The sequence below is a fragment of the Sander lucioperca genome, chromosome 2 (assembly GCF_008315115.2).
Source record: "Sander lucioperca isolate FBNREF2018 chromosome 2, SLUC_FBN_1.2, whole genome shotgun sequence".
In the NCBI taxonomy this organism is placed as follows: Eukaryota; Metazoa; Chordata; class Actinopteri; order Perciformes; family Percidae; genus Sander; species Sander lucioperca.
The window spans coordinates 24149562-24164696 of record NC_050174.1 but is presented as its reverse complement, the minus strand read 5'-3'; the positions used below and the strand labels follow the sequence as shown (position 1 = coordinate 24164696).

Below are 15135 nucleotides of genomic sequence, written 5' to 3'. Positions count from 1 at the left end.
TGGCTTTTCCCCTTTCCTTTATTGTAGGGCTGCACAATTAATCAAATTTTAATCACAATTTTGGCTTACCACGATCAAATTCACGTATATTTAAAATGCGTCATTCCAGTCATAGAATGCTCCGTATCAAAGTTTTGTTTTTCCAAAGCTCCGTAAAACACTGTCTGATCTCGTGCCTCCATGAGCCAATCAGAGTGGTTCCCTGCACTGCGCAGCTTAGTTTAGATGTAGACAGTCACAGAGGACAGAGTAACGTGAAGAAAATTCCACAACAGATAGCAGTCGGTCATAAGTCGTCACAAGGTTTACCAGTTTACCAGTAAACGCAACATTTTGTCCCGTCTGTGTTGTTTTTCAGACAACAGCAGTGACTAGTTGTGTCTTTTAGCTCATAGCTTTAGCAGCAGACTGTTGTACGTCCCGCTGTTGGAATCCTCTACAGTGAAATACAGTCAGACTACACCGTTTAGCTGTCAGCATGTTAGCCGTGTTTAATCCAGTTACTACTGTAGCTAATGGTAGGCTAACGTTAGCTGCTGTGTAACGTGTTATTAGTGTTTACTAGCATGACATGCAGCGATGTTTCCGTTTCCTCTAACGTCTGTTTTGGAGCATCAGAGCGCAACGCAGACATTTAAGTAGCACCGTAATCCTTGTTGCTATTTCGTCTGGAAGATACTGAGCACCGGTGCCATATTGGCAGCGGATTTTAACATGCGCCGTTAACATGAACAGAAAATTGCATTGCCTGTATCTTTTCACGGCAAGCGCGCATGTTTGGAAAGCGGTTGCACAACAGCTGAAATGGCATACTCCTTCATAGTATCCTTCAACAAAGGAGGAATGTAGCACAATATGGATGTGAAAGCAGTTAGCCTATGTGACAATACAATTTGTTTTGGTTAAAATCAACAAAAAAATTGTGATAATTAATCGTGATCTCAATATTGATCAAAATAAATCATGATTATCATTTTGGCCATAATCGTGCAGCCCTACTTTATTGTGTTATCTTTTTGTGCATGTTATAGGTTTAAAAAGTGAAAAAGCCCAAAGTCCACTCCAAAGGGACTTACCATCTCCAACAGAAAACACTGTTCACCAACTGCTCCAAACAGCTCTATTGTAGTCCAGCCTTTACTTCAGAGACAAACGTGGTCACTTTGGAACACACGTTATAATGCCCGCCTAACTGCATGGCGCTCCCTCGTACTCTGCAACTGACAAGCTAGCAGTACTTACTGAGCATGTGCGACTCCCAACAAAGATGGAACAGAAGTGAGATGTCTCACTCTGTAGCTAAAACAGAGAGCTCAACACACAGGGTGAAAAGAGGAGCTGCAGCAATGTGCAGTACAACAAAAATATGGTGTTTTCTGACAATTAAACCATGTTAACCTATTCTGGTACAACCTCTAAATACAATTATGAACCTGAAAATGAGCATAATATGAGCACTTTAACAACTTAACCTTAAAACCATACTATGATCCATACAGAAAGGCTATCCAAAGTTAATTCTTGTTCATTTTGGTTGTTCTAGATCATTGTTCATCATCACATAAAGTGTTTTAGTCTGTGTTTTGCGGATCCTAATAACTGTTGTGTACCATAACGGAATTACGTGTCCGTGTTGCATTCATTACGATCTCATCTGAACAGATTTCTGTCATTCAAACAACTCTGGCTTGTAGTTTAAAACTTTTTCAGCACACTTCATAAAATGTCGGATTGTATTCGGGCTCAAGTGCATAAATAACGTTAGAGTTAATGGGTAAGGGCACAGAGAAAACGTTAACTGAAGGCTTGGGTAGCGACGATTAGCAATGATTAGCGGTTAGCTCTAGTTAACTCCAAATATAGATCATCTCAAGCGGACACACTGCCGCGGAGAAAAAAATGTGTTGCTTTTTTTGTTTTGCAGTTCAGATGAGATGCAGTTAATTTAAAGCTACATTGTGTAAGAATTTCTCCGGTCTTGCGGTGAAATTGTATATGACAACCAACTGAATATTACTTTCTAGCCCCTCCCATTCCGAGCGAGTTTTAACTCCTACGGTGGCCGAACCCGAAATTAGCTCTTAGTATCTCCACCGTTTACACGCAGCTGTTCTAGCCACTCCAATATTAACTCTGGTCTTGTTGCTTTGCCTGTCGCGTTGTCGTTTTAATTTGCTTTTTCGCTTCTCTGGCGAGTAATCTCCCGGCTGGCATTCGTCACGATGCCACTGAGTGTAAGAGGGCGAAAGGCTGAGGTATGTCCCTCTTTGGCTAATGTATTTTAAAGATGGAGGCGCAACATGGCAGCCGTCATTCGAGTGACTCGCTCATATGTATTCTGAATGATTCTAAATGGCAGATTCTACGCTTACGAGAATACTTTGATTAGTTGGTGGAAGTAATTACACATGAATGAACACATATTTGTGAAAGAACAAAGGGGTTTTTGCTAAGAATCAACTCAAAAAATTATACAATGTAGGTTTAAGATTATGCCACATATCTATGTGCTGACATGGGTACATCCATCCAACATATCCCGATGTAAAGTCACATCAATCAGTTTTGCAAAGGAATCAAAATATGCATCAAATGTCAAAACTGGTCTGGGGCCTAGTTTTGGCCCAACTGGACCAGCGAAGTTTTGGTCTCAGCTGTTAGCTGCTAACTTTGTCTTGACTGCAAACTTTCTGGTGGTTTTGCTGTACCTGTATGATGAGTCCCGGTGCCATGGATGTTAGATCCTCTTGTAGTGTCAACTTCAGGTTTTCATCGATTTGGTCTGTGGGGGTGAAGTACGAGAAAGACACAAAGGTGGCTGGCTGAACTTATGACAATGAAATAAAATAAAAACTAAAAAGCAGAAATAGTTTAGTTTAATTTCAATGTCTCTTACGAGTGGATTATGTCAGATATTTTAAATTCATTAAAGTTCTTGACTGGTCAAAACTGAAATAGACTACACTATCAGTAAATTGGAAATTATTCAACATAATTCAAAGTAACATAGCTAGAAGGAACTTTCAATCAGCTTACTGTAAACCAGGGATCTTCAACAGGGGGTCCGTGACCCCTAGGGGGTCCTCAGAGTTAGTGCAGGGGGGGGGGGCAAATTATGTTTGTTTTTAAAGTTTTTCTAAAATTAATATAAGTATGAAAATATACTTTAATATGAATCCAACATTTTAATAGCAAAGATAAATTGGCCTACAGTATTTGTAAAAAATAAAATAAAAAAAGTAAATAATAAAAGTACACATTGAAAATTAGCTTACTATAAGTAGGGTAGCCAATATGGTGGCCAAACAGTTAAGCTTAAGGATTCACTGTGCCTTCCACATGTATGTTTAACAATAAAACATGATGCATAAATAATATATTAATATCCATTCATTTTCATCCAGCCGGCCTAGTTCAATATGCAATTTTATACAGTATATGTAGTAGGGGGTCCCTACTCCGTGTCTCTTTCAGCTATAAAACTAAAAAACATTGAAGACTCCTGCTGTGAACAAACCTTTTACCACCCATAACCACTCATAATGATGATGACACTGTAGGTGTCTCATCATTACTCCACGGTTGTGTTTACCTTCTGAGGACCTTTGCTAGGTGGATAGTTTTTAACATTCACAAGTGTGGGCTCACTTCAGCAGCTGCTGTGTATAACAGGGCACCGCCCACGTTGTAAAGACAAGCCATAACAAGGGTGCTATGAACCCTCAGTTTGTGTAGATCATCATTCTATCATTAAAAAGAAACTGAGAGGTGTTTCAGAGTAGTTGTTAGTGTACACCCAGTCCGCCCAGTCTTCAGCACTTACCAAACAAGCCAATGTAGACCTCCTGCAGCGAGTGAACACTGCAGAACTGGTTGAGCTCATGGTGAACCTTGTTGAATATCAAAGCTTTGTCGTAGTCTGCTGTGAAGTTCCTCACTATGTCGTACACTGCAGAGAGGGAAATAAGTGCTCAGTGAATCCACAAATGACAGCAAACGCAGATCACACATGCAGTCGGTAACGTGGCTCGGCTGGAGCCGACGTTGAATGTGTTTGTCAATGCCAAGTTGACTTCAGATGTGAAAAGACGTGAACAAGGAATTCAGGATAAATCCATAGTTTGATTTTTTTGGCCTGTTGAACACTGGGGGTTTACCTGCTGATTGAACGAGGTAGTTCACCACTTCTATACGGTCAAAGTAAATCATCACTCCTCCGCTGAAAGAAAAGCAAACGCATAACATTGATTTATTTGATGGGGACTTTTATCCAAACACTAGCACAAGATGAAGGGTTTGCATCTTCAGTTTGGGTGCTCCGGCAGTGTTGGTGTAATACTTCACCCAAGGTATTGTGTGGGAGCGTGTAGGGTACAAGACAAATGTTCAGTGTTTTAAATCTGGAGAACACATCTGATACTACTTCAGCCAATCAAACAGCAGACCTACCTTGTGCCGCATGGTACATTCTTCACCTCATCTGTCTGCAGCGTTGTCTGTGAGACAAAACGGAGATAACAGAGATTCATGTTTACTTTTTGTTTTTTTGCTTCTGACATCATAATGAAAATACCAAACACACAATGTAAGGCTGGGAGTAATTCATCAACACAGTATGAAATCAGACAATTCAATAAGTTAAAAGGTCCCATGACATGAAAATGTCACTTTATGAGGTGTTTTAACATTAATATGAGTTCCCCCAGCCTGCCTAGGGTCCCCCAGTGGCTAGAAATGGCAATAAGTGTAAACCGAGCCCTGGGTCTCCTGCTCTGCATTGAGAAAATGAAAGCTCAGATGGACCGATCTGGAATCTTCCCTTTATGACATCATAAGGGGAAAGGTTACCTCCCCTTTCTCTGCTTTGCCTGCCCAGAGAATTTGGCCCACCCATGAGAAAGAGGGAGACATCATGGCTTGAAAACAAGCGAAGTGGCAGTAGGTCAAGAGTTTAGAAAATTACATCACTTTACTGTAATGCAGCCTTTAAAACCAGGGAAAGACAACAATTATGCCATATTACGATATCTAAAATTTAAGACTATATCCGGCCTCATATAATCGATAATATCGATATACTGCCCAGCCCTATGTTGAATTGAAGAAACCTGGATTTCAGTTGTACATACAGGAGAAAGCAGTTACGGGAAGGCTTGCTCAGCATCATTGAATGCAATACAACACCACTAAGAGCTGAATCAACATTCTCTACGACAGTGATGCCCAACCTTTTTGGTCTGAGGTACCTTGGTCTCGCTTTGCCAGTTCTTCCTCCACAGCGCTGCAGAGGAGGGTCTGGCTAGTCCACACAGCATTTCGGTATAGGAGAAACGTGCTCTGGTTTATTGGCATTTCTTTAGACCAATCACAATCGTCATGGGCGGAGCTAAGTGCCGGGTGCAATGATGACTTGTTTTGGTGGAACGTGTACGTTCAAAGGTTGTTTTAGACGTGCAACAGAAAACTCAGATTGGACAGATAGTCTAGCTAGCTGTCTGGATCATAGGTGTGATTGGCAGGAAAATATACGGTGCACCTACCATGACGCGGCGACAGCACCCCCCCCTTCTGGATTCGGCAGCGTTGCCACAACGGACCGAATGGCTTCGCTCGCATCTTTCTCCGCCGGCATTACGGAACTACAACTCAAACTAGCGCACAACCTCAACGTCATCATTCTCAGCCATTCCCTCTGTTTGCTGATTGGACCGGTTAAGATTTGGCCGGAGAAAACCCACGAATATATCGCAAACCCAGACGGCATACTGAAGGAAAATGAAAATTGAGCGGAAGTACGTAGGAGGGCGGAGCCAGGCTATCCCCACAGCCTTGTCTGATGAACTTCCGTACCCCTTCATCAATTCACAATGTATGTCCTAAATGTATTACACTATTCATCTATCTAATAAAGCAAGACATACACAGCAGTTTTCATCAGACTCACCCTGGGTCGGGTTAATTAAGTCTACTGCTAACTTACAACACTTATAACATTACCGTCGCCAAAATACCCCCGTGAATCAAATCCCCTACTTCACCGTTAAGCCACTAAACCTGTATGGAAATTAAAACCTCTGCTGAAGTGTTAAATGCGTTAACAATAGTCAGTCAGTCAGTCAGTCAGTCAGTCAGTCAGTCAGTCAGTCAGTCAGTCAGTCAGTCAGTCAGTCAGTCAGTCAGTCAGTCAGTCAGTCAGTCTCTCTCTCTCTCTCTCTCTCTCTCTCTCTCTCTCTCTCTCTCTCTCTCTCTCTCTCTCTCTCTCTCTCTCTCTCTCTCTCTCTCTCTCTCTCTCTCTCTCTCTCTCTCTCTCTCTCTCTCTCTCTCTCTCTCTCTCTCTCTCTCTCTCTCTCTCTCTCTCTCTCTCTCTCTCTCTCTCTCTCTCTCTCTCTCAGCAATCTGCCTGTTGCAAACAGGCACATTTTCAACAGGCACTGTACTAGTTTTATAAAAGTACATATTGTTAATTATTTCAAACAATTGAACTGTCAATATTAAAGCTGGTTTGGTCAGAGGGGCTGCTAATTGACAAGGCAAACAGGTTTATGCACATTTTTTGACCGATATTTAAACTTCCATCATCCTGGATCCTCATTTTATTTTATCTGCGGTTGAGATCAGGTATAACCTTCATTGCTAGACTGGTGTCTCATTCACTATTCACAAAGATTCAATGTAGATCAGGTTCCAAAAGTGTGGTAGCCACAATATACAAACCCTTTGATTAAGGCTTCTTATACTGTAGGCCTCTTTCTTTGGACACTGTTTGGAGAAACAACATCCAGCTCCCTGCAGCAGGTCTGAACTGGCAATCAATCTGGAATAATATTTTAATGACCGATAGACCTTCCCCAGAGTGCTCTTCCTTTCAGTTTCATAAATGGCGCTGCCAAATACAGTTGTGGTCAAAAGTTTACATACACTTGTAATGAACATGTATGTCATGGCAGTCTTAAGCTTTGGTTATACGCACGCGCCATCTACGGGGGCCGGCACCACGGGGACGTTTATGCTCAATGCATTGTTCATTGCAGTATTCTCTGAAACACCAGAGGGCGTATAGACTAAATAATCTGTGAATAAACAAGAAGTTAGTAGAGATGAAGAGAGAAGTAAAGGGAAAGCAGGCTGCCTGGCAACAGTAGTAAATGCATCCATTATAAACACCAACGTACCGCGAAAAATTACATTTATCTACTCTAATCATTAACGTGACTTATTTATCTCCAAATCAAAACTAATGAAGTCGTTTTTTTAGCTTTGACCTTCTCTGGGCCCGAGCTCATCTGAGATGGACTGACGCAAAGTGGAAAAGTGTGCTGTGGTCTGACGAGTCCACATTTCAAATTGTTTTTGGAAATCATGGACGTCACGTCCTCTAGGCCAAAGAGGAAAAGGACCACCCAGATTGTTATTAGCGCTAAATTCAAAAGCCAGCATCTGTGATGGTATGGGGGGGTGCTAGTGCCCATGACATGGGTAACTTGCAAATCTGTGAAGGCACCATTGATACTTTATGGTACATACAGGTTTTGGAGCAACATATGCTGCCACCCAAGCAACGTCTTTTCAGGGACGTCCCTGCTTATTTCAGCAAGACAATGCTAAGCCACATTCTGCACGTGTTACAACAGCGTAGCTTCATAGTAAAAGAGTGTGGGTACTAGACTGGCCTGCATGCAGTCCAGATCTGTCTCCTATTGAAAATGTGTGGCGCATTATGAAGTGCAAAATACGACAACGGAGACCCCGGACTGTTGAGCACTTGAAGTTGTACATCAAGCAAGAATGGGAAATAATTTCTACCTACAAAGCTTCAACAATTAAGTGTCCTCAGTTCCCAAATTGATTGATTGATTGATTGATTGATTGATTTCTGGATCAAGACGATAAAATAGTAATCCAAAGGATAACATGCTAAAGTAAAATACTTATTTCCAGCATGGTCCTTGGTGTTACACACAGGAAACTTATTGGGACTTTAGCTTATTCACCGTAACCCCCAGAGTTAGACAAGTCGATACATACCCTTCTCATCTCCGTGCGTGCTGTAACGCTGTCTGACGCCCCCAGCATTAGCTTAGCTTAGCACAGATCATGCAGGTAACTGGTTCCAACTAGCCGACTGCTCCGAATAAGTGACTAAATAACGCCAACATGTTCCTATTTACATGTTGTGATTTGTATAGTCACAGGGTGTACACATAATGCCATGATCACCAGTCACGTTCGCTACTAACTAGCTATTCACATTGGTTTTGTTGACAGAAGTAACTGTGCTTTTCGGTGTTGCGCTAATCACTCCGCCCAAGTAGCAGTGCTTCCACTTTCTGAGAATATAGTTCCCACTTTGTATACGGTTAGAATATGGCTGTGTCTCATGTGACCTTATTATTTGTACACCAGGTGACTATACAAATCACAACATGTAAATAGGAACATGTTGGCGTTATTTTGTCACTTATTCAGAGCAGTTGGCTAGTTGGAACCAGTTACCTGCATGATCTGTGCTAGGCTAAGCTAATGCTGGGGGCGTCAGACAGCGTTACAGCACGCACAGAGATGAGAAGGGTATGTATGGACTTATCTAACTCTGGGGGTTACGGTGAATAAGCTAAAGTCCCAATAAGTCGGCGTGTTCCTTTAAACAAATCCCAAGCCTTATCAACATCATTACAGTCGAGCACATCAGACCAGTCTCTCTCAGTCAGCCTTTGATTGAACACCTCAGCAGAGTACTGTTTGGTACATCTGTATTTGATAGAACAGTGCTAATTTTTTGGCTGAGATTTCATTTTCTTGCGTGTGCAAAAAACTGCATTATGATCACTGAAAGCCACATCCAACACACCTGATTGACGTATCATTCCACAGTCAGATACCAAAATTAAGTCAAGAATGGACTGGCTATTTATAGATAACCTAGTAGGCTCAGTAATTAATTGCTGTAAACCAGACACCCTGCAAAGACACGAGAGAGACTCTTTCAAGCTACTTCGTGGCAATAATAGATTTGTATTAAAATCACCCATGATGATGCATTCTTTCTCAAGGCATACATTGCTTTTACAACAGACAGATTCAAGGAGTTCATAGAAGTCTGTTTGCTTAGGTGGACGGTAACAGACACCAACAATAATGGGCTTGGTTTTAGGAAGAATTAACTCCACCCAGGCTGCCTCCAAGCCATCCACCTGTAGATCGTGGCGTGGATTGAAGGTTATGTCAGTCCTTATAAAAAGGCACATTCCTCCTCTGTGTCTGTTGCGATCACGTCGGTAAACGTAGTAACCTGTAAGCCCCACTTCACAATCGTGAATGGAACTGTCTAGCCACGTCTCCGATACAGCGATCACAGCAGCCTTAGACGTAGACGCGAGGTGTCCGATTTCATCCGGTTTGGGTAGCAGACTCCTTGCATTAACGTGAATAAAATGCATCCCTTTCCGATTTAAAAAGGCAGAGTGAATCATAGTCTCTTCCATCCATACTGTCCTCATCATACGTTCTCAATTCATTTGTGTCATCAAAGACATTTCCGCTGCAAATTTCCCGCACACAACACCGGTTACAAACCAACGGGATATCCGACTTATTCCTTACTGCCCGGTCATACAATTTCGGAGCAATATTCCTGCACCTTATATGAACAAAAACGTCACAAAAGTCACAAGCAACTGCTTTGGCGTTTGCTCTTACCACCTTTCCGCAGTTAGGGCAGCAACCGCTGATGGTAGGCTTCTTTTGCCGGTATTCCGCTGTTTGCAAGTCAGTAGGGCCCGGACACTGATGGATATCTCCCGAAAGCAGTAGGCAGATTGCTAATATTTTGCCAAAGGCATCGGGTCGCTGGGTTCCTCCGGAACTTGCTTTGAAAGCAGCTTTAGACTGTCAGGTGATCAAGGCAACACTGCCATATCCACAAAGTTTGTCAGCATTTACTGACAGACTACAGTTTTTGTCCAAACGCTCTATTTTCAGCTGCGTAAACACATCATATTCAAAGCCCTCTTCAGAATTTTTAAAACGGTGACCAAAACTGCTTAAAAACACAGTATAAACTGATACTGCTACCAGAGCTCCAAACACACCTGGCGCACCTGACGCCATCTTGTGCTGCACCAAATGCTTATTGGGTTTTGTTAAAAGGGAAGCTGATTTAACACAGTGGTAAACATGCCCATGTCCCAGCTTTTTTGGAATGTGTTGCAGGCATCAAATTCAAAATGAGTGAATATTTGCAAAAAACAATAAAGTTTCAACATTAAATATCTTGTCTTTGTAGTGTATTCAATTGAATATAGGTTGAAAAGGATTTGCAAATCATTGTATTCTGTTTTTATTTACGTTTTATACAACGTCCCAACTTCATTGGAATTGGGGTTTGTACATACAGCAACTTGAATTATCAATCTTGGTGATGTGTCAATCAAATTAGCTTTGAGGCATGGCCTTTTAACTTCTTGTGGTGGATTATGATTAACTACAGCTGAAGACTTCTCTGAGCCCATTTTAGGGCTTGTTTGATACACTCAGACTCATCTACAAACAACGGGAAAGTCTAAGGAGCTCAGCACGGATCTGAAAAAGCGGATCATTGATTTAAATAGGTCAGGAAAGTCACTTGGAGCTATTTCAAAGCAGCTGCAGCTCCCGGGAATAACTGTGCAAACACTTGTTTGTAAGTATAAAGTGGATTGGCACAGTTGTGTCGCTGCCACGATCCGAAAGAAAACACAAGCTATCATTGGCTGCTGAGAGAAGTGTTCAGGATGGTCCAGAGTTAACCAAGAACCATCAAAAAGCAGGTCTGCGATGATGATGCGTGTTTTACATCGCCATGGGCTGAGAGGCTGCCGTGCAAGGAAAAATAGTTTGCTGCCGATCACATCGACAAAGAAAAGGCCTTCTGCAGGAAAGTTCTGTGGTCAGATGAAACAAAAATGTAGCTATTTGGCCACAAAGACCAAAAATATGTTTAAAATCAATCAAATATATGTTTGGAGGAGAGAAGGTGAGGCCTTTAACCCCTATAATAATAATAATTCTCAATAATGTTGAAGATAACATTTTCACTGAATATCTAACAGAAATTCAAATATATTTCAACTTGGGTATTTATTTTAGAATGAATATTTGAATTTCTTTTTTTGGCCAATGTTGACAGACCTACATAGCACTAACTTTTCCAATTTTTTTGATGAGTTTGGTAAAGTGGTTGGTAGGGAAAAGAAAGGTCATGATGTAGCTGAGGTTAGTAGGGGAGGCGGGTGCTTTGTCTCCTGTATGTGAAATGTGAAAGCAGGAGTTATTTCATATCATTCTTGTAGGTTGCTTAATCAAGCACTTTACTCCATGTATTCCATTATTAGACAGGACGACAGGTGAGACAGGAAAGTATGGAAAGAGGGGAGAGAGAGAGTAAAGAGGCAGAGTAGGACAGCAGAGCAGAAGAGAAAAGGCAAGAAGTCTTGAAGCATTTTATTAAATGTAATTCGAAATCTACAATTGTGTAGAAGGGTCAATGACGTGACGCCCATTTTGTTGTGTCTATAAGGTTAAATTAAATTTAAATACATTACATTTAAAAAACATACAAATTACTCTTTTTTAGATGCCATATTTTAAAGAGTTTGGCTTTAATCAATTTTAGGAGAATAATTGGAGGATAATGGCTAAAATGTCTAAGTGGGGTAACCATCAAAACTTTGTACCTAATTTACTTTTAGATTGGAAAAAAGACCAACTACCGGTCTCACCTCATTATTGATGAGATGCTGGAAATATTGGGCAGAGTGGTTGAAGAACCAATTCTGAAAACGATTCAGTCCTCTGTGGCTATTGGGTTGGCGGTAGACGAGAGCACAGATGTGTCTGTTAAAAGGCAACTGGATCTGCACATTCGGTATCAGTCAATTGAGAGGACAATAATTAACTGGACTGGAGTAAACCATACATGTTTGTGATGTCTTTTTATTTTTATTTTTCAGATATACAGTGCCTGACAAAAGTCTTGTCGCTTATCTAAGTTGTAGGAACAACAAATAATAACTTGACTTGTAGTTGATCAATTGCAATCAGAAATGGTTTATATGAAAGGCAAAGGCTTCTGGATTATGCTTATTATACCAAAATAAAGTTTTGTATCATTCATTGAGTTTTATCATTGAATTAGGACAGAAAGGTCAGATTTGGCTTGGACAAAAGTCTTGTCGTGTCTTTATATGATTCAACCAATCACAGATTAGAGTTTCACCTGTGACAAATACTGTAATTAACACATTCCTGGGTGTGTATAAAAAGAACTCCAGCACACCAGACCTTCATGTGAAGTGCAACCTGACCTCTCACAACATGCCAAAGATTCAACCACAGACCAAAGTGCTGATCATCAAGAGCCTGAAGACCAAGTCTGCTGCTGAGGTGGCAGACATCTTCAATGTATCCAAACGTCAAGTGGAAAGGATAAGAAAAAGATTTGAAGAAACTGGTGAAGTTCATGACAAGTCCAGGTCAGGCAGACCCCATAAGACAACTGTTCGAGAGGACCGTTTGTTGCTTCGACAGTCCAGGGCCAGCCCTTTTTCTGGGCTGGCCACCAGAAACCCCTGTATCTATAACAACAGTTTGTCGAATTCTCTCACGCAGTGGTCTCCATGGCCGAATTAGTGCTCACAAACCAGCATTAAACAGAAGACAACTAAAAAGTGTGTTGCATTTGCAAAGGCCCACAGCTTGGTGAAAGGATGGACAGTGGAAAAGTGGCAGAAGGTTGATTTTTCTGATGAATCATCCATTGAACTGCATCCCAATTGCTGCAAATACTGCAGAAGACCTGTTGGAACCCGCATGGACCCAAGATTCACCCAGAAAACAGTCAAGTTTGGTGGAGGAAAAATCATGGTTTGGGATTACATGCAGTATGGGGGTGTGCGAGAGATCTGCAGAGTGGATGGCAACATCAACAGCCTGAAGTATCAACAAATTATTGCTGCCCATTACATTCCAAACCACAAGAGAGGGCAAATTCTTTGGCAGGATGGGGCTCCTTGTCATACTTCAGCCTCCACATCAAAGTTCCTGAAAGCGAAGAAGGTCAAGGTGCTCCAGGATTGGCCAGCCCAGTCACCAGACATGAACATTATTGAGCATGTCTGGGGTAAGATAAAGGAGGCTTGGAAGATGAAACCAACAAATCCTGATGAACTCTGGGAGTCCTGCAAGACTGCTTTCTTTGCTATTCCAGATGACTTCATCAATACGTTATTTGAGTCATTGCTGAGACGTATGGATGTAGTCCTCCAAGCTCATTTTCTTTTTCCCAAGGCACCATGACTTTACGTATGCTCTGATGTTATTGTAGCATGTTTGTGTATTCACAATAAAGTATAATTTCTACCGTACATTACTGTATTTTTGTATGCGACAAGACTTTTGTCCAAGCCAAATCTGACCTTTCTGTCCTAATTCAATGATAAAACTCAATGAATGATACAAAACTTTATTTTGGTATAATAAGCATAATCCAGAAGCCTTTGCCTTTCATGTAAGCCATTTCTGATTCCAATTGATCAACTACAAGTCAAGTTATTATTTGTTGTTCCTACAACTTAGATAAGCGACAAGACTTTTGTCAGGCACTGTATGGACAATGAAGGGCAGCTCTTCAGCCAGTTCCTGGACCTAATCAATGTAAGTGATGGGAAGGCTGTAACCATTGTGGCAGCAATAAAGGAAGTGCTGCACGAAAAGAACGTGCCAACTAATAAGCTCTATGGGCTAGGAACAGATGGAGCTGCTGTAATGAGTGGTAAGAGTTAAAGAGTCATTTTAGTTGCATTAATTTGTTTTTAGTTGGCTTGAATATGAATTGGTTATTGCATGCCTTTGTTTGATTACTTTCTTTCTCTTTTCTTGTAACAGGAAGGTTGAATGGTGTAGCGAAGCAGCTCCAGGATGACTTCCCCTGGTTGATGCCAGTTGCTTGTGCTGCCCATCGCCTCGCCCTGGCATGCAAGGATGCCTCAGCTGAGGTTCCCTACATGTCTACCTTTAGGGACCATTTACAGCAGCTCCATCAGTACTTTCAGAACAGTGCCAACAGAACAGCTGTTCTGAAAGCTGCATCACAGTCTTTGGGCCTTGAGGACTTAAAATGTGAGAGAAAATACTTTCCGCTTTTAACAACAATTCTGGTCATTATTGTGTACTCCAGATGCAATGTGTGCTATTATTAATCTTTTACACCACTACTAAAATATTTTTCAGCAAATATAGGATACACGCTGGCTATCACAGCATCTGGCAATTCTTACATTGCAAAAGAACCTCAGTGCTGTCATGCCTTGGCTGAGGAGACTGAGCTCCGTAAGTGCCCAGTAGCCAAGGGCCTCTATGGTTTTTGCTGCACATATCGCTTTGTGGTTTCAGTATAGCTACAGGCAGATGTACTACCACACTTAGCCCGGCTTTCTAGGATTTTCCAGAAAGAGATGGTCAACTTCCTGGCCATCAAAGACCAGGTACTTTTAACATGCATCTCATAATTGTAAAGCAGTACAACAAAATTCTAGGCTGTTCAATCAGTGCACATTACATTAAAAAAAACTTCTGAGGATTGTGTAACTGCCTTTATCAGGTTGCAGTGACTATGGCATGCCTGAAGAACATCAAAGATGCAGGTGATGCACAGCCCCCTGGCTCATTCTTGGCCCAAATGCTTAGTGACCTGGACAACCCTGCAGGATTGGATGCATTTAACATCATCGATGAGGAGGAAAGGGAGAGGAGAGGTAGAGACCAGGTGAATTCCACAAGAGAGGTTCTTTGGTCCCGGTACAGGACACAGGTACATTTGCTTTGATTGGCTGCTAAGTAGTATCAGTCTAAGACAAATAAAAGCCCAGTCTTAGTTTGATTGAAATGTTATTTCCACAGGGAGTCTATCAATAAAACTTAATTTAATTTCACATGTTTAGGTAATGCAACCTTATCTTGATTGCCTCCAGGACAGCCTTGACAGAAGGTTCCAAAACTAGGGGTGCAAGATATATCGACTCAATATCGTCATTGCAATATATCGAAAGTGTCGCAATAAGTATGCAATATTTTGTTTATATTGTGGAGCGCTGTGTCCCG

At 41.5% G+C, this 15135-nt stretch overlaps 1 protein-coding gene across 3 annotated transcripts in view; it reads right to left on the bottom strand.

The window, feature by feature from the left end:
* The window catches only part of erlin2 (ER lipid raft associated 2), a 35708-nt gene that overhangs the window by 5944 nt on the left and 14629 nt on the right, over positions 1–15135 (bottom strand). For all 3 annotated transcript variants that reach the window (XM_031300606.2, XM_031300607.2, XM_031300605.2), the window contains exons 4-7: positions 4450–4496; positions 4158–4219; positions 3824–3949; positions 2709–2782 (exon numbers count right to left, since the gene is read on the bottom strand). In XM_031300606.2, coding sequence (XP_031156466.1) covers positions 2709–2782; positions 3824–3949; positions 4158–4219; positions 4450–4496 — 309 coding nt within the window. The remainder of the gene's footprint in view (positions 1–2708; positions 2783–3823; positions 3950–4157; positions 4220–4449; positions 4497–15135) is intronic.